The sequence below is a fragment of the Hippocampus bargibanti genome, linkage group LG11, assembly GCF_051943395.1.
Source record: "Hippocampus bargibanti isolate YZ-2025 linkage group LG11, ASM5194339v1, whole genome shotgun sequence".
Classification (NCBI taxonomy): Eukaryota; Metazoa; Chordata; class Actinopteri; order Syngnathiformes; family Syngnathidae; genus Hippocampus; species Hippocampus bargibanti.
Genome location: NC_142744.1, coordinates 23,597,877 through 23,624,522, shown reverse-complemented (window position 1 = coordinate 23,624,522; position 26,646 = coordinate 23,597,877). Strand labels below are relative to the sequence as shown.

General features: G+C 43.4%; 1 protein-coding gene across 2 annotated transcripts in view; it reads left to right on the top strand.

Annotated features, from left to right (window-relative positions):
• The window catches only part of LOC148891973 (E3 ubiquitin-protein ligase MARCHF2-like), a 32,366-nt gene extending 6,447 nt beyond the window's left edge, over positions 1-25,919 (top strand). Inside the window, exons 2-6 of one of the 2 annotated variants that reach the window (XM_089007905.1) lie at positions 5,722-5,790; positions 5,911-6,178; positions 6,256-6,451; positions 23,699-23,908; positions 25,065-25,919. In XM_089007905.1, coding sequence (XP_088864031.1) covers positions 5,994-6,178; positions 6,256-6,451; positions 23,699-23,908; positions 25,065-25,220 — 747 coding nt within the window. In that variant the 5' untranslated portion in view covers positions 5,722-5,790; positions 5,911-5,993 and the 3' untranslated portion in view covers positions 25,221-25,919. The remainder of the gene's footprint in view (positions 1-5,721; positions 5,791-5,910; positions 6,179-6,255; positions 6,452-23,698; positions 23,909-25,064) is intronic. The other variant, XM_089007904.1, reaches the window with a different exon arrangement.
• Positions 25,920-26,646: the final 727 nt, after the last annotated feature.

Below are 26,646 nucleotides of genomic sequence, written 5' to 3'. Positions count from 1 at the left end.
GGTGTACAATTCCAAGCTACAACACAGGGTCCCCTTCACGCATTTGTTGATACAAAACCTTTGCGTAGTTCACCTGAGAATTAGTTATCATATTCATTTGCATTGCTCTTAAGCATGAAATAATACAACCAATGACTAAGAAAATAAGTACAATCACGATCACGATAGGCAGAAACAGTCTAAGCATAGTCGTATACCAAAGGCCTCCGAAGAGCATGGCAAAGGTCCACGGTTGATCAGGCCGCCGATCTTTGGCCATAGCATATCTGAGATCCCTGATAACAGACAAAGCATTCGTCATGTTTATGGAATTCGCTTCTTCGGGTATGTACGTACAAGTGTCACCCACCATAGCACAGACGCCCCCTTGTGGGGCTGTCAAAAGGTCCAAAACCATTCTATTTTGCAGCGCCATTTGTCTAATTGCTGCAATTTCGGTGTTTTGCATTTCATCCACTTTCAAGCTAGCATTTACAAACACTTGAAATCTGTAATGAATTGTTTCAATTCATAACATGTTTTTAGCCACTCCAATTTGTGGAAAAAGAGCTAACATTACCTTACTACCGGTGCTATGGTGTTTGAATTGTTCTGGAACATCAGTTCCCCAGATCGAATCATGGGGCTTAAACGATACTCATCTTTTCACATGATGGTGCACTGGACGATGGTAACGATGAAAGTATTGTCAGTTACAGTAACAGGTGCACACAAACCGTAGGCTCGCGGAGGAATAAAAGAATATACTTTCCAACCGCATAACCACCAAAGATGTGAAGATACGGGCAAAACAATGACATTAGTGTTTAATGGTAGCACATATAAACATCTATCCTCATCTATAAAACCCAAATTTTGACCCGTACTGTACATTGCAACGCATACTGGTAGTCGCAACCCGCTCCCGGTCGTAACCTGATTTTCAGTTTCCAAAATGGTATCTAAACTTGGAACAATCTCTCCTCTCGAAGCATTGCGAAGAACCGGAAAATGTTGATCAGGTCTATGCAAAGATATTAATAAATGCAGCTCGAGCCATTTTATCTCCAAATACCTTTGAATGCATGCGTTGTTGTGTCACAGAATGAGGCATATAAGAGCAATTACTTTTCCTATTTTGTTTAGCAATTAGTGTAGCATAACGATACCACGGGTTTGATAACAACGGATTACAGTCATGTTTTTCTCCTGCAAACGGTTGATATAATGCGTCCATGACACCTGAATTGTGGGCATTTTTGTCAGGCATTTCCATCCAGGCTGTCAGTTTGATACAGTGAGACCTCAACTTACAAACACCTTATCTTACAAACTTTTCGTCTTACAAACATCAAATTTATGAAAATTAAACCTTATATAAGCACTATTTTCACAATACACACCCACCACGGCTGGCGGAGTGATCTTCCGCGGAAGCACACGACCGAACAGCACCAGAGGTTAAGTTACCTTATGGAAGGTGACTCTCCGTCCATAAGCTATCAACGACACTCAAAAAGGTAAATAAAACTTTATTTTACAGCACAGTTTATTTCTTTAATTACAGTCCTCTTGTAATGCGCCTCTCTTTCCAAACAGCAATTCCCTTTGACCTCCAACGCCATTCCATCAAGCCATAAATGACCATCACAAATATAAATAAAGTGACTTTATGGTACAATGCAGTGTATTTCTTTCATGACAATACAATAGCACATTTATTATACATAGAATAAGGTATGTTGTGTGTAGTTTTAAGGCTTATTTAGTTGAAAAGTATATTTTATGGAAAACCGGGAACGGATTATTCCCATTTTAATGGTTTGGATACACACTTTTCGCCTTACACACTCTGTCTGGGAACCAATTAAGTTCGTAAGTTGAGGTCTCACTGTATGTGGTTCATGCTGGAAAGGCGATGTCGCGACTGGTGATGTCACAGATAACATGATGCATATAGTTACGGGAAAACCACTGTTATTTTCACGAAAATCAGGACAGAGTCTCAAGTCCATGCAGCATCATGAGTTATAATAGCAAGTTGGATATCTGTCATCGTACCAGTTCCAGTTCGTAACCAGTTCCCTCGAGCTATCTTGACGACAGTTCGTTTTGCTTCTTGGGCACAGCTATCTCGAACCCATTTTGTGTTGGGCTTAGAATGGACCACAACGAAATTTCGCAGGCTGATGGAATGGGGGGCTCTACGTGTGTCATCTGGATTGCCCCCATGAATCCGTACAGCAAGATGATGTGGACCAAACCCATTGCTATTGAGTAGTTTGGCTCCGTCTGTCTTCCACCTTGATGGCAGTTGGCGTTGTGATCAGCACGGTGAATGGCCCCTCCCACTTTGGTGCAGACCAGGTCTTCCTCCTGATTGCCTTGATCAGCACCTCGTCTCTGGGGGCGCAGCCTCTGTTCCTGTGGAGGGAACAAAGAGGACTGCGGCAGTACACATGTGGAATGTACTACTATTTTGTTGTAAACATTTCACACAACCATTTTGCCAACAAAGCACATGAATCTGATTCATTCTCTTGCCAGGGCACACCTTCCCATAATGGGAGGATGAAAGGTCTGCCATGCAAGATCTCAAAAGGCGTTAAGCCGTTATTAGTGGGCATCATTCTCATATATAATTTAACCAAAAACACACATTCAGGCCATGTTCTGGAATGTTTACATAATGCTTTCGCAACGGATAATGCTTCGGATTTCTTTGAAGGCACTCTGTAAAAATCGTCACCGTCTTTCAACTCAGGTCATAGAAATGTCATTTTTTTGTATTTTATTTCTTAGAAGTGCAATTTCTTTTTGGCAAAACTGTTGCATAGTCAAAGAAGCTTTTGTTACCTGTACTTTCTAGATTTTGGAACAAAGCGATTGATACAGTCTTGTTTTCGTCTTTAGTCGGTGAGACAAGTAAAATCTCGTCAATGTACAAAAGAATTTGAGAAGACACAGGATTTTTTAAAGTCAGCAATACATGAAGACATTTCTTGTAAAAAAAAAATTGTAACGACTGAGTCCCCCCAGTAGGGGAGGTGTGTGTTCCAGTCTGCTCTTTTCCTGAAAACACATCTGGTCTTCTATAAGCAGCAAGGGGGGGTGAGAGGGAGAGAGGGGGACAGAGAGGGCAGTCGTGATGTGGTGGTGGTGGGGGGACCCCGCGCGCCGATCCCCCCCTGACCTCTGACCCCCAAGCTCAAATTCCCCAGCCCACAGCTCGCCCCTCCTGCAGTGGTTCATTCTATGTCTGTCCCAGTAATGGCGATTTTAAGACCATGAGCTGCTTTGTCCTTGTAAGGGAGGAGTTTCTTTATCAGCGGCCATCTTTAAAGACATAGCTTTTTCATTTTTCCAGTTTGCTTGAATTGGTTAACATATACGGAATCCACATCAGCAGATTCAGGGATACAGCTGGGGTGTCTGAAAACACCTTCAAAGCATCCTCTGAAAATGTTTTTATCTTCCCCACTTTTTTTATGAATTTTGTATCCTGGTGGATTGGGGTTTTCTTAGAAAAAGATTGCACCCATTTTTTCTTTAATTCTGCAGTTCACCAACAAATTGCTCCGGTTAACTCTTCCAGTAAGGCACACAGTGTTAACTCAAACACAAAGAAGACACCTGCTGTGTCAAGTCTCCAGCCACAAGACGCGCTCACATACACACACAATAAATGCACATACACACACACGCACACGCGCACACGGCTCAAATGGCTCCTCGCCCCCACCTTCCTTTGTTCAAGATCTCCCTCAGACAAAGAAACTTTTGCAGAGAATCATGAAACACTGGACATGATGTTATTCTGTCCATTTGTGCCAATGGATGGTCCTCACAGATTAGCCTTGATGTTGAGAGTGGTGTGGGAGCTGTGCCTCAGCGATGGGAGGTTGTGAATTTGGGACACATCGTCAGTAGTGTGCCATCGTCAGTAGTGAGAGATACAGAGATAGATAGATAGATAGATAGAGAGAAATAGAGATAGAGAGGGTAAAGATAGAGAGGGTAGAGGTAGGGAGATAGAGAGGTAGAGATATCGAGAGGTAGGTACAGAGATAGGTAGTGAGGTAGGTAGAGAGAGAGATAGAGATAGAGGTAGAGAGGGTAGAGGTAGACGTAGAGAGATCGAGAGGTAGGTAGAGAGATAGGTAGTGAGGTAGGTAGAGATAGATATAGAGAGGAGATAGGTAGAGAGATATATAGAGATAGAGACATAGAGATTGATTTTGGAAATAAAAGGAAGGTGAGAAATGGGGCAAAGGTTCTTGAAGTCATTGGGTTCAGATCCAGGCTTTTTGAGAATTGGTGTGCCAGCCGCCATTTTGAAGGGGACAGGGACGATTCCTGAGGACAGCGAGGAGTGAATAATGGCTGAAATGAATGGAAGGAGAGATGGCAAGCAGGATTTGACCAGAACTGTTGGGAGGGGATCTAATTGACAGATATGCCATCCAAAGCCACAAAACATGTTGTTGGTTTAAGATTTGGCCATGTGCAATGTACAGACCTCATATTACCCTCCAAGTCTATCCAAGGAAATCTGCCTCAGCCACCCAGGTGCAAAACCTGTGGTCAGGAGGTGGAGGAGGAGTCATCGCCAGGACCCTCCAAAAAGCGAATGCAGCGTACCTTATGTCCACAGCGGAGCAAAATGTGGAAACAGTCATGTACGACTGAGAGCCTACACAGACTCGTGCTAAATATTGAAGTTTGCACCTTATTTTTTTTAAATATATAAATCAAAAAACTTTGGTAGGTCTGAAGTTAAAGATTTGATGCAGTGGAAGCGAAAAAAAAACATTAATATATATTCGCTTTTAATGACATGTTCATAAAGGTGCCTGTTTTGGATACTAACCTAACAGGTGTATGTTCATTTTAAACATGCCTCAAATGTTAAGAATCTTAAAATGAAATGTGTGCCTGTCTCATGAAGCATAAAGCTATTCTGTTCGCCCATCTAATGGAATCGTCAACATGACTTTGTATCGCTGGCATCGATAAAGTATAATTTTCGGAAATAAATGACTGCTCTGGCAAATTAACCAAAATGGAATATTTTTGAGTGGCAAATAAATGCTGCTGGTGTTGAATTGTCACATCCAAAGTTGTTCATGAATGCCGTAATGTGTTTTTCATTGAAAATGCAAATCCCCAACCGTCATTGGATGGATTGGATTGGATTTGCCTTTATTAGTCTCACAGTGGAGAAATTTACATTTCACAGCAGCAAAGTGATGAAAGGAATGAAAGTAGAAAAAAGAAACACATGAGCTGCTGGAAAGGCAGCCACTCTCGCGGCGCCGTCTTGAAGTCAAAAGAACAAAAAACAAACTAAATAACAAATAATATGACAGCATAGAGACAATATGACAAATCAAAGACACAGAGATACATTCATTCTTCAGGACTTGCTGTACCCTCTTTGTGATGACATGAAGCAGTTCTAGATGAAAGAGGAGAGGATCAAAGCGTCTTTCCACCAGTGGATCAGGGACATCATGGTGGAATGTGCACGTCGACTACAAGCTAAATGTTCTTCATGTTCCTACTTTTGGTCTCCAGTGACCTACCACATAACCACATTTGGTTTGCGTCAAACTTTTTAAATTTTCAAAATGTGTAAGGGATAATGGCAGGTGACTCTTCAAAATGCATTTTCCTTTCTGTTTCAAAGCAAAATACACTTTTGCATTTAAATCATTCACCCCCAGTCTGTTCCCTGGCTAGATTTGCTCCTGTCTTGCCCGATTTGTGGAAGTCTCATATGACATCACATGTGATGACAGAAGATTCTATGTGAGGTCTTTTTTTTTGTGGTACGGCAGATAATAGCAGGCACTTACTTTTGGCAGAACATGTGTCCATGCATGTTGTGTCATTTAATATGGGGCTCTTATGTATATCAATTATGTGTAGGTGGACGGTGGCCAAGAACCAGGTTTTGACACTTCTCCGACCTTCTTGAGTCCAGCTTGTTCCCTGTTACCCCCAACTGAGCCATGTCTGCGTCAGGGTGCTGTCACCTCCCTGGCTCCCTATGTGATTACTCGGGGAACGCAGAATCCGACTCTTCCAAGGATTCTGAAGAATCTGATTCCACTGCACAGGCTCAGTACATTGCCAAGGTTACGGCGAAAGACGGCCGCCCACTCTCCACCATTGTTAAAGCTGTGAGCCTGCAAAGGTGAGAGGGAGAGCATGACAATGAATGTCTTGAGGGGTTCATTCTAACCATAGGTGTTTTCTCAAACATATCTACAGTGATATAGGCATGTGCCGGATTTGCCATGAAGGAGGTGGAGGGGAGACACTGCTCTCGCCGTGTGAATGCACTGGCACCCTCGGAAAAGTGCACAAGAGCTGCTTGGAGAAGTGGCTGTCGTCCTCCAACACCAGTTATTGTGAACTGTGCCACACAGAGTTCACCATTGAGCGGAGGCCGCAACCCCTCACACAGGTCAGAAGGATTTTACATACCAAGTACAATGAGTCCCGCACTGATTGTGGATTCTGTTCCAAACCTATAAACATCTGGAGAAAAGCTGCCAAATGGACACCTTTTATAAAGCCTGTTCTTATGCCTCACTAACTTTTATTTTTTTGCTTAAATTAATCTATGACCGAAAGTAATGTAAAATTATATGTAAAAAGAATTACTAATGTGAAAAATTATTTTTTTGTGTGTATTTATATTCTTCTGAACATACTCAACATAGAGTACAACATGCAGTGCTACAAAAACATCTGTCAGCTCTGTCGTACAGGAGTGGTCCATCGATGAAAAGGTTTCTTCAGCCATCACCTGTACTTCTTTGAAGGTGTCGGATGCTTCGCTTCTCATCCAAGAGGCTTCGTCATCGAATTAAAATTTGCCAGTAGCTCTGGCGCTACATATAAATATGTATGTATGGATGGATGATATATATATATATATATATATATATATATATATATATATATATATATATATATATATATATATATATATATATATATATATATACACACACAGTGAGACCTCGACTTCCGAACTTAATTGGTTCCCAGACAGAGTGTGTAAGGCGAAAAGTGTGTATCTCAAAAAAAATTCCCATAGCAAACCATTAAAATGGGAATAATCCGTTCCCGGGTTTCCATAAACTATACTTTTCAACTAAATAAGTCTTAAAACTACACACAACATACCTTATTCTATGTATAATAAATGTGCTATTGTATTGTAATGAAGGAAATACACTGCATTGTATCATAAAGTCACTTTATTTACATTTGTGATGGTCATTGATGGCTTGATGGAATGGCGTTGGAGGTCAAAGGGAATTGCTGTTTGGAAAGAGAGGCGCATTACATGAGGACTGTAATTAAAGAAATAAACTGCTGTAAAATAAAGTTGTATTTACTTTTTTGATTGTCGTTGATGGCTTATGGACGGAGAGTCACCTTCCATAAGGACTGTTGGTAACTTAACCTCTGGTGCAGTTTGGTCGTGTGCTTCCGCCGAAGATCACTCCGCCAGCAGTGGTGGGTGTGTATTATGAAAATAGTGCTTATTATAAGGTTTAATTTTCATAAATTTGACGTTTGTAAGACGAAAAGTTTGTAAGATAAGGTGTTTGTAAGTTGAAGTCTCACTGTATATATATATATGCCACACACATGGATCACTGAATGCTTGGAGTTGTATAAGGTCAACAGGACCCTCAGAGCCTTCGTTGCAAACTGGATGAGGATGTGGAAAACCACACTTGGAGCCAATGGCAAGCCACTAACGCAAGTGTCGATCAAACGTGGCATATACCAAGGTGATGCACTGTCCCCACTGCTGTTCTGCATCGGACTGAACCCCCTCAGCCAGATAATCGCCAAGACAGGCTATGGATACCGCCTCAGAAATGGAGCTACGATCAGTCACCTCCTCTACATGGATGACATAAAGCTGTATGCTAAGAGGACGAGAGACAATCATGGGAGAAAAAGCCCCTACACGGGATGTACCACCGAATCATAGCAGAAGTGGCTGATCTCAATAAGTTCTATCAGTGGCTAGAGGGCTGGCCTAAAGGACAGCACAGAGGCACTCATCCTGGCTGCCCAAGAGCAGGCCCTGAACACCAGAGCAATAGAGGCAGGGATATACCACACCAGACAAGACTCAAGGTGTAGGTTGTGCAAAGAGGCACCTGAGACAATCCAACACGTAACTGCAGGGTGTAAGATGCTGGCAGGGAAAGCCTACATGGAGCGCCATAACCAGGTGGCTGGCATAGTCTACCGAAACATCTGTGCGCAGTATGGACTGGAAACCCCAAGGTCAAAATGGGAAACACCTCCCAAGGTGGTGGGGAATGACCGAGCAAAGATACTGTGGGACTTCCAGATACAGACTGACAAGATGGTAATGGCCAACCAACCAGATATCGTGGTCATAGATAAAGGGGAAAGGAAAGCCGTTGTCGTGGATGTAGCGGTCCCGAGTGATGGAAACATCAGAAAGAAGGAACATGAGAAACTCGAGAAATACCAAGGGCTCAGAGAGGAGCTGGAGAGAGCCTGGAAGGTAAAGGTGACAGTCAGGCCTGTGGTGGTTGGAGCACTCGGGGCAGTGACCCCCAAACTCGACGAGTGGTTGCAACAGAACTCGGGAACAACATCGGATATCTCGGTCCAGAAAAGCGCTTTGCTGGGAACAGCACGGATACTGCGCAGAACCCTCAAGCTTCCTGGCCTCTGGTTGAGGACCCGAGCTAAAAATGGGTAACAGACACCACCCATGGTGGGTGAGACGAGGATTTTTTTTATATATATAAATGCTGTCCAGTAGATTTACATCCCTCACCGTTTGTGAGCTATACAGTCCGGTGTTGGTCTTCCTTTAATTATTATCTCCTGCTTCGATTGAAAGTCCAGTTTAGAAAATTCTTTCAATTTAGATATGTAATCCTCCATTCTGAAAATAAGGCCAAGCAACACGAACAAATTACTGGATGGTTGCACTTGACTTGCTAACTGTTTACTGTAGCTTGCTGTCAATAATTCTATTATTCTGCAGACGAGGAGTCGCAAGAAGAATCTCTGGAATCACCAGCGCCCCCTGCCATGAGGCAGGAGAACTGTGTGCCTCACATATGCACACAGTTTTGATCAAAATAAAATAAACACTGCAGTACAGTGTTTATAATGTACAGTGACTGTACATTATATACATCAGCTAAACTGTAGAAATTTAGTTCATGTACTAAAAGTGTTTGAACACTTTAATAGCGATATGTAGAGGGACAATAATGCGGTCTCACTGCAGAGCAAGCCAGCACAGTTAGCATAGTCGTTGCACAATCCATGGTGAGGCTCAGCCGGCTGCTGCCTCACCACTCATCTCTACTTAGTATTTGAATGGTAAATGTGAAAATTCAGCGATTTAAAAAAAATAAATGAAAAAATGGTGAAGTTAAATGGAAAAGAACTTTCAAGTAAAAATTATATATATATATATATAACAGTTTAATTTATTTATTTCATCTGATATTTCCATGATGACAGGTGAGGCACAGCCTCACCTGCCTCCCCTGACTGTACATCACTGACATTGATTCGCCATGGCGACCCCTGAAGGGAAAAGCCGAAAGGGGATTGGATTGGATTTGCCTTTATTAGTCTCACAGTGGAGAAATTTACATTTCACAGCAGCAAAGTGATGAAAGGAATGAAAGTAGAAAAACAAAATACATGAGCTGCTGGAAAGGCAGCCACTCTCGGGGCGCCGTCTTGAAGTCAAAAGAACAAAAAAGAACTAAATAACAAATAATATGACAGCATAGAGACAATATGACAAAACAAAGACACAGAGAGACATTCATTCTTGCTGTACCCTCTTTGTGATGACATGAAGCAGTTCTAGCCTTGCTCCCTTTCCACCTGGTCTCCTGGACACAGACTATGTCTACCTTCCTTCTCTGCATCATGTCAACCAGCTCTCTACCTTTACCTGTCATTGTTCCTACATTCAAAGTTCCTACTCTTAGTTCTATACTCTTGGCGTTCCATTTCTCTCTTTTCCTCCGGGCACACCTCCCTCCTATCCTTCTTCGACCAACAGTAATCCATTTTCCACTGGCACCCTGAAGGTCAACAGTACCAATGGCGGCCGTTGTTAACCCGGGCCTCGGCCGATCCGGTATGGGATTCATAGGCTTAATTCGCATACAGTAAAGTCTCGTTATATCGATATTCAAGGAAGTCCGAAAAAATATCGATATTACCGAGACTATCGATATATCCGACCCTGTTTGCATGTAATTTTCTCCGCGCGTGCATAGAAATAGTATCGATATAACCGGGACTATCGATATATCCGATATCGATATAACGAGACTTTACTGTATTTGTTTTGGCAAAATTTTTACGTCGGATGCCCTTCCTGACACAACCCTCTGTATTTATCCGGGCTTGGGACCGGCACAATAAGACACTGGCTTGTGCCCCCTTGTGGCTACATTTAATTATATATATATATATATATATATATATATATATATATATATATATATATATATATATATATATAAATCCGCGTCTCACCCACCATGGGTGGTGTCTGTCCCCCATTTTAGCTCGGGTCCTCTACCAGAGGCCAGGAAGCTTGAGGGTTCTGCGCAGTATCCGTGCTGTTCCCAGCACTGCGCTTTTCTGGACCGAGATATCCGATGTTGTTCCCGGGATCTGTTGCAACCACTCGTCGAGTTTGGGGGTCACTGCCCCGAGTGCTCCGACCACCACAGGCACGACTGTCACCTTTACCTTCCAGGCTCTCTCCAGATCCTCTCTGAGCCCTTGGTATTTCTCGATTTTCTCATGTTCCTTCTTTCTGATGTTTCCATCACTCGGGACCGCTACATCCACGACAACGGCTTTCTTTTCCCCTTTATCTATGACCACGATATCTGGTTGGTTGGCCATTACCATCTTGTCGGTCTGTATCTGGAAGTCCCACAGGATCTTTGCTCGGTCATTCTCTACCACCTTGGGAGGTGTTTCCCATTTTGACCTTGGGGTTTCCAGTCCATACTCCGCACAGATGTTTCGGTAGACTATGCCAGCCACCTGGTTATGGCGCTCCATGTAGGCTTTCCCTGCCAGCCAGCATCTTACACCCTGCAGTTATGTGTTGGATTGTCTCAGGTGCCTCTTTGCACAACCTACACCTTAGGTCTTGTCTGGTGTGGTATATCTCTGCCTCTATGGCTCTGGTGTTCAGGGCCTGCTCTTGGGCAGCCAGGATGAGTGCCTCTGTGCTGTCCTTTAGGCCAGCCCTCTCTAGCCACTGATAGGACTTATTGAGATCAGCCACTTCTGCTATGGTTCGGTGGTACATCCCGTGTAGGGGCTTTTCCTCCCATGATTGTCCCTCTTCCAGCACCTCATCCTCTGTTCCCCATTGACTGAGACATTCTCTGAGTACATCATCCGTTGGAGCCTTCTCTTTGATGTATTCATGGAGCTTGGATGTTTCATCCTGGACAGTGGCTCTCACACTCACTAGTCCCCGGCCTCCTTCCTTACGGCTTGTGTACAGTCTCAGGGTGCTGGACTTGGGATGGAACCCTCCGTGCATGGTGAGGAGTTTTCGGGTCTTAACATCCGTGGTCTGAATCTCTTCCTTTGGCCACCTTATTATTCCTGCAGGGTATCTGATCACTGGCAGGGCATAGCTGTTTATATCCCGGGTCTTTTTCATATATATATATATATATATATATATATATATATATATATATATATAATCAGTGACGTGCGGTGAGGTTCATGGCTGGTGAGGCACTGACGTCATCGATGACGTCACCACTCGTCTCTACTTCGTATTTGAATGGTAAATGTGAAAATTCAGCCATTTTTTAAAAAAATCCTAAAATGGTGAAGTTAAATGGACAAGAACTTTAAAGTACAAATCACGAAATACATCTAACTGTTTAATTTATTTTTTCATTTGATATTTCCATGACAGCTTTCCATGATGACATGTGAGGCACTGCCTCACCTGCCTCCACTGACTGCACGTCACTGCTGGTGAGGCACTGACATCATCAGTCAGATTTACAAACATATGACCCTACAGAGCAGCTTATTCACCATTTGCTTGGCAACAGTTAACGTGTTTTCCTTAAAATTTAATTTCTACATTTTTTCCATATACAAACTGTAGCATTGAAAAAACACGTAAAACATCATTATCATCTTACCTTTACTTATAAATGAAGTCCATGTGCCGCTCCTTCTGAAGAAAAGAATCCATAACTTGTTGGTAGAAGTGCTCCTTTTCTTTCTTCAGTTTGAAAAGTCTCTCCATCTCAATGGAGATCACTGCCAGTGAAGAAAGTCGTACTTCATCCATCCTGTTACGACTGTATGTTTTCAGTCTTTTCAGCGTTGAGAATGACCGCTCCACCGACGCTGTAGTGGCTGGAATAGTGAGCACGAGCTGGAGCAACTTTGCCGCCTCAGGAACAGTTGTGATGAGATCCTTCTGGGCCAAAAAGCTGAGAAGCTGTCCAGGAGATTTACATTCATCCCTCACTGTTTCTGAGCGATATAGTCCAACGAGATCCGCCTTTAGTTTCACAAAATCAAAGAATTTCGCATACTTTGATAGGCTCTGAAGTTTTGTATCATCAAATTGTTGCGACATTTCACTGAATTTCGCGCAGTCTACCAAACCAAGGAAAGCCAGCTCACCAAAATGATCAAACCTGTCCTTCACTTGACAGTTAACATTGTCCAGAATGTCACAAAACACTCGTTTTCGTTCACATCTAACTGAATGTCTGTCTCCACTCTCTTTTAATCCTAGTGCGCTACATTTCTGCTCAAATCGGTCACAGAAACTGTCAAACTTCAGTGTCATGCGCTCGAGAGCTGCAACAGAATCGCGGATGCGTGCACGACAATATTCAATGTCCATTACTTTGTTTTGCAGCACTCTGAAAAGTGCATCAGTTTCATTGAAAATATCCTCATAAGGAGAAAGCAGGTTGATGCTTTTGAGAGCCACCGTTCATATCCTGCTGCCATCATCAGTGTGTCATTATCCCAGTTGTCCGCATTTTCCATAATTACATGGAATAAGGCGCGCAGATCATTTTGGTGCATGCTTATTGTCTGGAGCAGCCTGGAGTTAGAGCTCCATCTCGTAGGTGCTGATCTGGGTAAGCGGCGCTTGACAACATCATCCAGTAAGTGAGTGCGCTTTGTGGACTTGTTGAAAAATGAAGCTAGTCCCTCAGCTGTTTTAAAAAAACGTGCGACATTCTGGCATGCACTTTGCTGAATGCATGAGCACCAAGTTCAGCTTGTGTGCGTAAACATGGCTTCGGGCACTTTTTCTTTAACTTTAGCTTGCACGCCATTGAGCTCTGAGGCCATTACAGCGGCACCATCATATGTCTGAGCTATAAGCTTGTCAGTACAGTTATACTTCTCCAACACTCCCAGGACATACTAGGCAATGGCAGGAGCGCGTCTGTCCTCACTCGCGTCATCAAAACCCAAAAACGCCTCCTTCACCTCATAGCCTGCTTCAGATGAAACCACATACCGTAATATGACTGAAATCTGAGCATGGTTTGTGACATCTGTTGTCTCGTCTACTTCTACAGCAACAAATGGGGCTGCACCGATCTCCTTTTCAATATCATTCCTTATGGCATCGCCTACTGCTTCGATTACATCGTTCTGTATTCTGTTTGACAAGCCAGAAAATACATTGGATGTCTCCAAATGTCGAGCTAGCCGGTCATCTTTCTCAGCAAAAGCATGCAATAATTCAACAAAGTTGCCACGATTAGCAGAGCCCACACTTCCATTTCCACGAAATGCCAACTGTTGTTTGGCGAGGAAGCAGGTGGCATTGATTAGATCTTTCAAAATCTCTCTGTTCTCCTTTACCTTAGCATTGTGGATGCTAATGTTGAGCCTTCGCTGTTCGTCCAAAGCCAAGTCTATCCTGGACATCCCAAACGTTTTAAGCGCGATTTGACTTTCGATGTGCGTGGTCGACCGCTCATGTTAAATGAGGCTTCTTCGCAAATTCGTTAAGTCACAATATCCCATTTGAGTCCAGACATTGTTAGCAGTTGAAAACAGAAGGCAGGAAAAGCAGAAAAGGCGGTTTCTTTTTGGACATCCACAAAGCCAGTCTTTCCGTGTGTACCAGTCCGTATTAAATGACCGATTCTTCTCTCCTGTTGTCTGTAGCATACCTAACTCCGGCGTTGGTCTTCCTTTAATAATGATCTCCTGCTTCGACTGAAAGTCCAATGTGGAAAATTTCCTGAGTTTCGACACGTAATCCTCCATCTTGAAAATGAGGCTTGAAAATATGGACAGATGCTAACTGTTGTTAACTGCTTACTGTAGCTTGCTACCACTAATTCTATTATCCTTAGGCCACAGCGTTGTAATGTCTGGGATCACCAGCGACCCCTAGCATGAGGCAGGAAAACTGCGTGCCTCACCGAATGCCTCTTCGCTGGCGTTTTATGATCACTCAACAGCTCAGCACAAGAAACAAACACGTTACACACATACTGTTGTTGATGAAAAAAAAACAACACTGTACATTATCGATGAGAAGGTTTCTTCAGCCGTCATCTGTACAAAAGTGAAGGTTTCGGACGTTTCGCCTCCTATCCAAGAGGCTTCGTCAGCGAACTAAAGTCTGACTGGTCGTATCGGCCCCATTTATATATCCCTAATGTCCAGACATGGTGGCGCCGGACACAGCTATGATAGGTCCCTACTCTCAGGTTGGGGGGGGGCGCGGGACCCCCCCCTGTGGCCCCACTGATTGTTCCTACATTCCTGACTAACGATTGGCCTATTACACCCACTCCCCCCGGTATCACCTCATCAGCATAACGACCCTCATCAGCATTGCGAAAGTTGCCTAACCTGTTTTGCCTGAGCAGGCTATTGTATGAACGATCCAAATTGAACCTCACACCACCAGACCGGTTCAATGTACATTATATACACCAGCGAAGCTATGTAAATTTAGCTGTGGTTGAACATTTTAATAAACATACCGACATACAGAGAGACAGCAATACCATCCCACGGCATAACTGTTGCGCAATCCATGGTGAGGCTCAGAGGGCAGCTGCCTCACCGCATGTCTCTTCTCAGTATTTGAACGGAAATTCTGCGATTTTCAAAAAAATAAACATCCAAAATGGTAACTTTAAATGGAAATTATCTGTAAAGCACACATTACTAAATACAATCATTTAATCTATTTTTTTTCTTTACATAATGACAGGTGAGGCACTGCCTCCCCTGCCTCAAGTGACTGCACGTCACTATATATATATATATATATATATCAGTGGTGGGCCGTCAAAGCCAGCAAGGCCTTCTCTGCTGGCTGAAGGAAAGGACAACTCGCTGTCGCATGTAGGCCTATTCTCAAGAACAAATGAAAAAGATTTGTTTACTTTTATTTTCAACAAATAGTTCGTTTTGTGAACGTCTTGTTGTTTTTCTTATATTAAACTGACATTTTGTAATTTAGCGTAAAATCTTGTTAAATATTGCATATTCTTGGTGGACTTAATAAAACTTTGTGGACAAATGATTTTAAATTTCCTTTTATTTTTAAGTGTTTGCAGTATCACGTATATTGACAAGCTTGTCTTCCCCAAGCTCCACACTCAATGGCTCTCTGCCTTAAGAGCCTTGCCTGCCAATCCCGCCCTGATCAGCTGCAGGTGTGCGGTTTTAATTGCTCCCTTCCACCAGATGGGGCCAAGACTCTCTCTGGGTTGAGCCATCTTAGGGGGATGTATATATATATATATATATGCTGTCCAGTAGATTTACATCCATACCTCACCGTTTGTGAGCTATACAGTCCAGTGTTGGTCTTCCTTTAATTATTATCCCCTGCTTCGATTGAAAGTCCAGTTTAGAAAATTCTTTCAATTTAGATATGTAATCCTCCATTCTGAAAATAAGGCCAAGCAACACGAAAAAATTACTGGATGGTTGCACTTAACTTACTAACTGTTTACTGTAGCTTGCTGTCACTAATTCTATTATTCTGCAGCCGAGGAGTCGCAAGAAGAATCTCTGGAATCACCAGCGCCCCCTGTCATGAGGCAGGAGAATTGTGTGCCTCACACAGTTTTGATCAAAATAAAATAAAATAAACACTGCAGTACAGTGTTTCTAATGTACAGTGACTACATTATATACACCAGCTAAACTGTAGAAATTTAGTTCATATACTAAATGTGTTTGAACACTTTAATAGCGATATGCTATGCAGTCGTGCCTGTGGTGGTCGGAGCACTCGGCGCAGTGAACCCCAAACTCGACGAGTGGTTCCAACAGATCCCGGGAACAACATCGGATATCTCGGTCCAGAAAAGCGCAGTGCTGGGAACAGCACGGATACTGCGCAAAACCCTCAAATATCGATATAACCGGACTATCGATATATCTGATCCTGCGGCATTTAAATTTTGTCCTTGCGTTCATACAATAAGCAGTACTATCGATATAACGAGACTTTACTGTATATAAAAAAAAAAAATCCTCATCTCGCCCACCATGGGTGGTGTCTGTCCCCATTTCAGCTCGGGTCCTCTACCAGAGGCCAGGAAGCTTGAGGGTTCTGCGCAGTATCCGTGCTGTTCCCAGCACTGCGCTTTTCTGGACCGAGATATCCGATGTTGTTCCCGGGATCTGTTGCAACCACTCGTCGAGTTTGGGGGTCACTGCCCCAAGTGCTCCGACCACCACAGGCACGACTGTCACCTTTACCTTCCAGGCTCTCTCCAGCTCCTCTCTGAGCCCTTGGTATTTCTCGATTTTCTCATGTTCCTTCTTTCTGATGTTCCCATCACTCGGGACCGCTACATCCACGACAACGGCTTTCCTTTCCCCTTTATCTATGACCACGATATCTGGTTGGTTGGCCATTACCATCTTGTCAGTCTGTATCTGGAAGTCCCACAGGATTTTTTGCTCGGTCATTCTCCACCACCTTGGGAGGTGTTTCCCATTTTGACCTTGGGGTTTCCAGTCCATACTCCGCACAGATGTTTCGGTAGACTATGCCAGCCACCTGGTTATGGCGCTCCATGTAGGCTTTCCCTGCCAGCATCTTACACCCTGCAGTTACGTGTTGGATTGTCTCAGGTGCCTCTTTGCATAACCTACACCTTGGGTCTTGTCTGGTGTGGTATATCCCTGCCTCTATGGCTCTGGTGTTCAGGGCCTACTCTTGGGCAGCCAGGATGAGTGCCTCTGTGCTGTCCTTTAGGCCAGCCCTCTCTAGCCACTGATAGGACTTCTTGAGATCAGCCACTTCTGCTATGGTTCGGTGGTACATCCCATGTAGGGGCTTTTCCTCCCATGATTGTCCCTCTTCCAGCACCTCATCCTCTGTTCCCCATTGACTGAGACATTCTCTGAGTACATCATCCGTTGGAGCCTTCTCTTTGATGTATTCATGGAGCTTGGATGTTTCATCCTGGACCGTGGCTCTCACACTCACTAGTCCCCGGCCTCCTTCCTTACGGCTTGTGTACAGTCTCAGGGTGCTGGACTTGGGATGGAACCCTCCGTGCATGGTGAGGAGTTTTCGGGTCTTAACATCCGTGGTCTGAATCTCTTCCTTTGGCCACCTTATTATTCCTGCAGGGTATCTGATCACTGGCAGGGCATAGCTGTTTATTGCCCGAGTCTTGTTCTTGCCATTGAGCTGGCTTCTGAGGACTTGCCTCACCCGCTGGAGGTATTTGGTCGTAGCCGCTTTCCTTGTTGCTAATTCGAGGTTGCCATTGGCCTGTGGTATACCGAGGTACTTGTAGCTGTTTTCAATGTCTGCTATTGTTCCTTCAGTGAGTGAGACCCCTTCAGTGTGGACTACCTTGCCCCTCTTAGTCACCATCCGACTACATTTCTCCAGCCCGAATGACATTCCGATATCACTGCTGTAGATCCTGGTTGTGTGGATCAGGGAGTCTATGTCCCTTTCGCTCTTAGCATACAGCTTGATGTCATCCATGTAGAGGAGGTGACTGATCGTAGCTCCATTTCTGAGGCGGTATCCATAGCCTGTCTTGGTGATTATCTGGCTGAGGGGGTTCAGTCCTATGCAGAACAGCAGTGGGGAGAGTGCATCACCTTGGTATATGCCACATTTGATGGACACTTGCGTTAGTGGCTTGCCATTGGCTTCAAGTGTGGTTTTCCACATCCTCATCGAGTTTGCAACGAAGGCTCTCAGGGTCCTGTTGACCTTATACAACTCCAAGCATTCATTGATCCATGTGTGTGGCATCGAGTCATATGCTTTCTTGTAATCAATCCAGGCTATGCACAGGTTGGTATGTCGGGACCTGCAGTCTTGAGCGACTGTTCTGTCAACCAGCAGCTGATGTTTGGCACCTCTAGTATCTCTACTAATGCCTTTCTGTGCTTTGCTCATGTATTGATCCATGTGTCCACTTATCTTAGCCGCAATGATGCCTGACATGAGCTTCCATGTTGTGGAGAGACAGGTTATTGGCCGATAGTTGGAAGGAACTGCACCCTTTGAGGAATCCTTCATGATCAGGATTGTTCGCCCTTCGGTTATATATATATATATATAATATATATATAATCAGGAGGGGGTTTTAGTGATGATATGGGCTGAAAAATTTAAGACTAGTTGGAGTATGTGAAGAAATTTCACACCGAAGAGAAGTGAGTTACAATAATCGATGCGGGAGGTGACATGACTGTGGATAAGGATAGTAGCGGAGTGAGGGGTGAGAGGGATGGAGACGATTGATAATACGTAGGTGGAAATATGCAGACCGAGTTATGTTATTTATATGGGAGTGGAAAGATAGTGAGCTATCGAGGACGACACCCAGGCTCTTGACCTGAAGGGAGGGGGACACGGTTGAACTGTCAATGGTGAGAGAGAAACAGTTTGCTTTGTGTAGGGTGGATTTGGTACCGACAAGGAGAAGTTCAGTTTTTTTCGCCGTTAAGCTTGAGAAGGTTATGGGAACGCTAGGATTCAATTTCTGAGATGCAAAGTGAAAGGGATGAAGGTGGAAGAGAGGCGTCGGGTTTGCTGGAGAGGTAGAGTTGGGTGTCATCCGCGAAGCAGTGAAAGTGAATGCCAAAATTGCGGAAAATATTGCCAAGAGGAAGAAGGTAGGTAATAAAGGAAAGGGGCCCCAGGACAGACCCTTGGGGCACACCAGACGACAAAGGAGAGGACCGTGAGGTGAAGGAGTTAATTTGGATAAACTTTGAGCGATCAGAGAGATAGGAGTGAAACCAGCAAAGTGGGGTGTGCGTGATGCCTCGGTGGTAAGTCTGTCGAGCAGAATTGGGTGGGAAGTTGTTTCAAAAACCGCGGTCAAGTCGACGAGGATGGAGAGAGTGGCATCGGTTGCCATGAAAAGATCATTCGTGATTTTTTATGAGAGCCGATTCAGTACTGTGGAGGGGGGCAACCAGACTCGAATTGTTCGTAAAGGTTATTGTGAGTGAGGTGAGAGTGAAGCTGGGAGGCAACAGTTTTTTTATGGATTTGGATGAATGGAAGATGGGAAATTCAGAAAACCATTATTCGTCCCACAATGGGGAAATTTGCAGTCCACAGCAGCAATTTGAAAGGGGATGGGAAGGGGCAGGGGGTGAAAGGATAGAAAACAAGATATTCTAAGCATAGCAGAATAAAAATGTCAACTGTATACTGTGCAAATGTAAATGCAAAACCATTTCATAAAAAAACTGTACATAGTGCAAGTATAAAGAAAGGCATATTGATATATGTAGCTGTATTGCTTCAACCCATATTTACAAGTGTCCAGTTTTTTTCTTTCTTTTTTTTTTTCACGTGTGATCATTTACAATTGCGAAGCCTGACAGTAGTCGGTAGGAACGAGCGGTGGTACCTCTCCTTCTTGCAGCGCGGGTGTAATAGTGTCTGGCTGAAGGAACTCCCCAGTGCTGTCAGGGTTGGCAGGAGGCGGTGGGAGGGCCTGTCCATCATAGCTTATAGTTTAGCTCGCGTCCGTCTGTTGCCCACCTCCTCCAGAGAGTCCAGCGAGCAGCCCAGGACAGAACTGACCCTCTTGACAAGGCGCTCCATTCTTTTCCTGTCCCGGGTGGTGATGCTGCCTGACCAGCAGACAATTTCGTAATGGATGGCTGAAGCCACCACAGCGTCATAGAAAGTCTTTAGGAGTGACCCCTGAACCCCAAAAGACCTCAGTTTCCTGAGTAGGAAGAGGCGACTCTGTCCCTTTTTGATTAGGGCAGGGGTGCTCACACTTTTTCAGCATACGAGCTACTTATAAAAACAACCAAGTCAAAATGATCTACCCACTACACAAATGCAAAACATAATTATTTTCAAATGTATTAAGGATTCTTTGTATGTACAATGTATGTTGATGTACCTTGCATAACTGAATAAGCCAATATTGCACAACACACATAATAACTACATATACATAACATAATAAATAACTATTAACATTTTTTGTAATTACCTGAGTTTACTTTGATGACTTGCACTGAATTGAATCAGCCAGGGATGCATAGTCCGGACAGTAGCTGCTGACAGCCAGCCTCAAGCACATTTCCAAATTTTCATCAGTCATGGTGGAGCGGTTTTGGACTTAATGATCTTCATGTAGGAAAAGGCTGACTCACATAAATAAGTGGAGCCGAATAATGCAGTCAAGTCGCGCATTTCCTCATGTTGGGGTAATTTTCCTCTGTAAATTCCAGAACTGTCCATGAGCCCTGGACTTCAGCAGTGAAAACACTCACAATCTCCGATGTATTTCCACGTTTGCTGGGTTAATTCCTCAGCCATGGCTTCACAGCGCCGTGTAACTGTATGTCTTGACAGCTGCAGAGCTTTGATTGAAGATATCGCGTGTGTCGTATTGGCGTTCGAACACCGAAGCAAGAATATCTCGAATATTTTGTTCGAGCACCGAGTTGTTCGAACTGTGAGGCGTTCGAGAACCGAGGTACCACTGTATATATATATATATATATATCAGAGAGGCCAGACTGAGATGGTTTAGACATGTCCAGAGGAGAGTGAGTGACTATCGGCAGAAGGATGGAAGGACCGGGAGGAAGACCGAAGAGGAGGCTTATGGATGTGGTCAAAGAGGACATGAAGGTAGCTGGTGTGAGAGAAGAGGATGCACAAAATCAGGTTAGATGGAGGACATTGATTCGCTGTGGTGACCCCTGAAGGGAAAAGCCAAAAGGAAAAGAAGGTTTTTCTATTTTTCGAGATACACACGGAGCGCCACAATGAGTGATGTGTCGTTCGCGAACGAGCCCGTTCTCCTAACAAGGAAATGGCAGCTGACTGGGAGGGAGGGGGGCTGGGATGGATGGATGATGGATAGATATCCTCTGTCCATAGGTGGTGGTGCCAGACCTCTGCTCTATGGTTGTCGGGAGCAGAGTACTATTCCCTGAGGCTACATTGATTACTTGTATTGTCCTGAAGGAGGGAGGCTCGAACACAGCGTACTCTGGATGCACGCTCCAGTTTAGTAGTTAAATAACAATTACCTTCCTGCTTTTTAAAAATCATTTTATAAAAAGTCTTCCTTAGTTTAGTTCCACACATTGTTTTTTATACATTTTTAGCAACGATGAGAAGGTTTCTTCAGCCGTCATCTGTACAAAAGTGAAGGTTTCGGACGTTTCGCCTCCTATCCAAGAGGCTTCGTCAGCGAACTAAAGTCTGACTGGTCGTATCGGCCCTATTTATATATCCCTAATGTCCAGACATGGTGGCGCCGGACACAGCTATGATAGGTCCCTACTCTCAGGTTGGGGGGGCAGAGGACCCCTCCCTGTGGCCCCACTGATTGTTCCTACATTCCTGACTAACGACTGGCCTATTACCCCCACTCCCACCGGTATCACCTCATCAGCATAACGACCCTCATCAGCATTACGAAAGTTGCCTAACCTGTTTTGCCTAAGCAGGCTATGTATGAACGATCCAAATAGAACCTCACCCCACCCGACCGGTTTAATGAAGGATTTTGTTGTTTTATAAGAATCGCTTCTTTTACCCCCCTTTCAAACCATCTATGTTCTTTCGCTAAGATTTTAACCTCATTGTCGTCAAATGAGTGGTTGCTAGCTTTTAGGTGCAAATGTACTGCCGATTGAGGTCCACTTATATTATCCCTGCGATGTTGATAAAGTCTTTTTTTGAGAATTTGTTGAGTCTCCCCAATATACTGCTCTTTACAATTGTCATTTTTACAATGTATGGAATAAACTACATTACTTTGTTTTTCATTTGGTAGCCTATCTTTTGGATGCACTAATTTTTGCCTTAACGTGTTTATCGGTTTGAAATAAGTAGGAATTTTATGTTGCCAAAGGACTCTGTAATTTTTCAGAAACTCCTGCAATGTACGGTACTGCTACTCCTCTCCTTTTTGAATCTTGAGAATTATTGGTTTCGTTCGCTATTCTTTCTTTCTGACATTTGTTGAATGACCACTGAGGGTACCCACAGTTAGTGAGTGCTCTCCTGATATGTTTTGACTCCTTTTCTCTACCTTCAGTGCTAGTTGGTACTAGTTTAGCCCTATGCTGGAGGGTTCTGATAACTCCTAGTTTATGTTGTAAAGGGTGGTTAGAGTCAAAAAGTAAGTATTGGTCAGTTTGCGTAGCCTTCCTGAAGACTTCTGTTTTTAGCGCTCTGTCCTCTTTTATAATTACTTTACAATCCAAGAAGGCTAGTTGGTTCTCTTGAATGTCCTCACGAGTAAATTTAATGTTGAAGTCTACAGAGTTGAGGTGATCTGAGAAGGATTGAATTTCTTGTTTCTTAATTATGATAAAAGTATCGTTCACATATCTAAACCAGTGTCTAGGTTTTGTCCCAGGGAAGGATGTGAGGGCCTGTTTCTCCATCTCTTCCATGTAAAGATTAGCCAATATGGGTGAAACTGGTGAGCCCATAGCACAACCATGAATTTGTTTATAAAATCAATCTACAGTACATTTGCACCTAAAAGCTAGCAACCACTCATTTGACGACAATGAGGTTAAAATCTTAGCGAAAGAACATAGATAGTTTGAAAGCAACATTAGCAACATTAGCAACATAAAAAAGTCAGTGAGAGAGAAGCCCAGCCTGACTCAACCCGAATGCAGATGCAGGTATCCAATGATCTTACCTCTCGCGGGAAGCACAGTACGCAGCCGATTAAAAGCGAGCTTGGCCGGTCAACTGCGTGCAATAGAAAATCTAACTTACTGCATCTCTGTCTGAACATTTTTCGACATACTGTACCCACAAAAATGTTTGTATGTAGCGTTATCTGTAACTCAAATTTTCTTAAGTTGGGGAGTGTCTGTATACTCCTCAAGACGCAATGACCAACACGTGTGCTGCCCGACAGCTGCCCCTGTGGGTCACAAACAAACGTGAATCCTCCAGAGTGCTCTTGTTCCCATGCTCAGTGTTGAGAGATACACTGTGCATGGAGCGGCTTTGTTCCAGTTGGCTACGGGGCTGCGGACAACCCCCAAATTACCATAATGCAATGGAATTGTCATTGATGTAAATCCTGGACACAGTCATAAAGGATCCTTTGACTCCAGCTGATTAAGTGCCTCCTGGTTTTTGCATGTTCTTCAGTGGCTGAAGGACCCAGGCCCCCGCAGCGAGAAGCGCACTCTATTGTGCGACATGGCCTGCTTTCTGCTCATTACACCGCTGGCAGCCATCTCGGGGTGGCTGTGTTTGAGGGGAGCCCAGGACCACCTGCAGCTCAAAAGCAGACTGGAGGCCGTCGGTCTCATCGCACTAACTATCGCTCTCTTCACCATCTATATCCTCTGGACACTGGTAATATTCTAAGACCCCCGTCGACATGGAAAAGAGTTCTAAGTGTATCGTGAAAGATTTTATTTCTCGTTTCGTACCCCTGAAACCAGCATATAAAGGTCAAGATACTATTTTAGCAAATCCCAAATAAAATATCTTTGTCACAAGTAAATTTCGCAATATACAGTCTAACCTCGGTTTTCAAAAATCTTTTCTTGACCAAATCAGTTTTTGATCAAAAATGTACAATTTCGGATTGTGACTGAAATTAGTTTCTCGACCAAACTGAGCGCACTTGTACCAGAATCAGAAAGCCTTTAATAGTACCACAATGGGGAAACTTGCACTCCGCAGCAGCTATTTGAAAGCGGTGGGGGGGGGGGGGGGGGGGTGAAAAGATTAAAAAAACATTCTAAGCATAATAAACATGTCAGAAGACTGAGATACTGTAACTGTGCAAATGTGCAAAATGTTTCATCAAAAATTGTACATAGTCTGTGTAAGCTCTCAGTCGTACAGGAGTGTTCCATCGATGAAAAGGTTTCTTCAGCAGTCATCTACTTCTTTGAAGGTGTCGGACGTTTCACTTCTCATCCAAACGTCCGACACCTTCAGAGAAGTCCAGATGACGGCTGAAGAAACCTTTTCATCCACTCTACATAGTGCAAGTATAAAAAGCATATTTGATATATGTAAGAAAGACCATCTTCAAGTCAGTGATGTGGCTAAATGATCTTGTGTGTTTAGTAAACAAAGACCACAAATATTTAACTCTTGTAAGTATAACTGCAGTCTTGTAAATGTACTTCATTACAAAAGTTAAACAAAAACGTTTTTTACCTTGGCACAGACGTTCGCCATAAAACAATTCCTGGAAATCATGGCATAAAAAAAGAACATTATGTGTCTCCAAATTAGTGCATCATTCACTTGAAAGTTAGGTTTCTCTCTATCACTGTACAGTATAAACTCCAAAATCTCAATCTCTGTTGACTGTTTGCCTTTTGTTTTATACAGCGTAAAAACAGCACTTTGCCTATTTCTACTCAAATTCAGGTCCATAAATGAACATTTCAAGTCCAAACATATGAAAAATCTGACTTTTAAGTCTGAAGACGTGCACTCTGTTTACAATTTTTCCTCATGAAAATTTTCTCTCTGTGACCTCTTGTTCCAGGTGTCATTTCGATACCATTGTCAGCTGTACTCGGAGTGGAGGAGGACAAATCAAAAAGTGCGTCTGCTCATGCCTGACATGAAAGGCATACTCACCACCCAAAGTTCTATGCCGACCAAGTCCACCAAGAAAATGACTGATGAGACCATTGTATGAGTGTGGCTTGCAGGCAAGGGGAATATTTAAACTCAAGTCAACCGAAGCACTCTGGGGGAGTTACCAAAAAAATGTTGTGAAAGAACCTTTGCACTTCATATGGACGGACCATCATGAGAGGGGGAAGACTGTTTTCTCCCATTTTTTGACAAAGTAATTGTTTTCCATGTTTTGTCTTTGCATTGAAGCACTTGATGTAAACTACAGTATTGGTGAGCCACAAATGTGGTTTGAGGATGCCAGAGTCACGATTGATTTGGGTAACGTCTTGTCTGGACCGCTGGTGCTGAGATGTCAACGTCATTAAAACATTACGATGGACTAACCAGCCCGGCCTTAAGTCTCTTGACAAAGGTATGAAATACTAAGACGCAAGTTAATGTAGCAAGATATAACTGACAGCACGTTACGACAGTATAATATAAAAAATTCACTACCTATGGTTCTCCACATGCACCTTCACAATCTATTTAGCGGTTATTAAAATGGGCAACTTTCAGCTTGGCAAATGATGCTACCACCCTGACTTTTCAGTTGTTTTCATTTGCAGTATGTTCAGTTTGAAAGTACTGTTAGTCACTAATCAACCCCCGTATTAGACGTTTGCAGAATGGGAGTAGTGATCATCCCTCCATTTATTCCCCAGTTGAACCTTTTCCTCTAGTATGCTTTGATACTTGCTATGTATTAAAAATGGGAGAGTCATGCCTTTAGCACATGAATGTTGCCAATTCACAAGAGTTTAAGACTGGAACAATGGAGAAAACACCATTCTTGGAAGCAAGATTTAATAATGGGAAACAAGTGTATCAGGTAAATACATTTTGAGACAAATGGCGCCATCTGAGGCATTGGGTGCAGCTCACACCCTTCTTGGCTTTTTTTTGTAAAAGTTCAAGTGTCTGGCTTTTAAACATTTTTGAAAATTTCAGTTGTGTGATGATCCTCACTCGGACCCACACAAGCTGTGCTTCACTCATGTACTTTATGAATTATCTTATGTGAAGGCTTCAATACAGTGTTGTAATCACAATCACCTCTCGCTCAATCTCCATCTCTCTCTAAACATGGTCGTTTTCATTCGGTACTAGTCGTATTACTTGTCATGTAGCTTTCCATTCCATGTATTTTACACATTACAAATGTTTATTGCCAGGTGGAGATCTGTCGTGAGGTTCACACAAGCCACGTTGGATTCAAAGAAATGTTTTTTAAATGGTTTTACATCTTGTGTCCAATGGATGAGTATGAATATTATTGTATATTGTTAAGTGGGGCAACAGTCTTACACCCCCATAGTCAGTCATAGCATTAGATGCTAACTGCGCACATTAAACTACAGTGCAGCAAGCGTCCACTATGTGCACTTGAAACTTGTCATAAAAGGAATCGTGTGGTCTTACCTCACTTGTAAAGCACCATATGT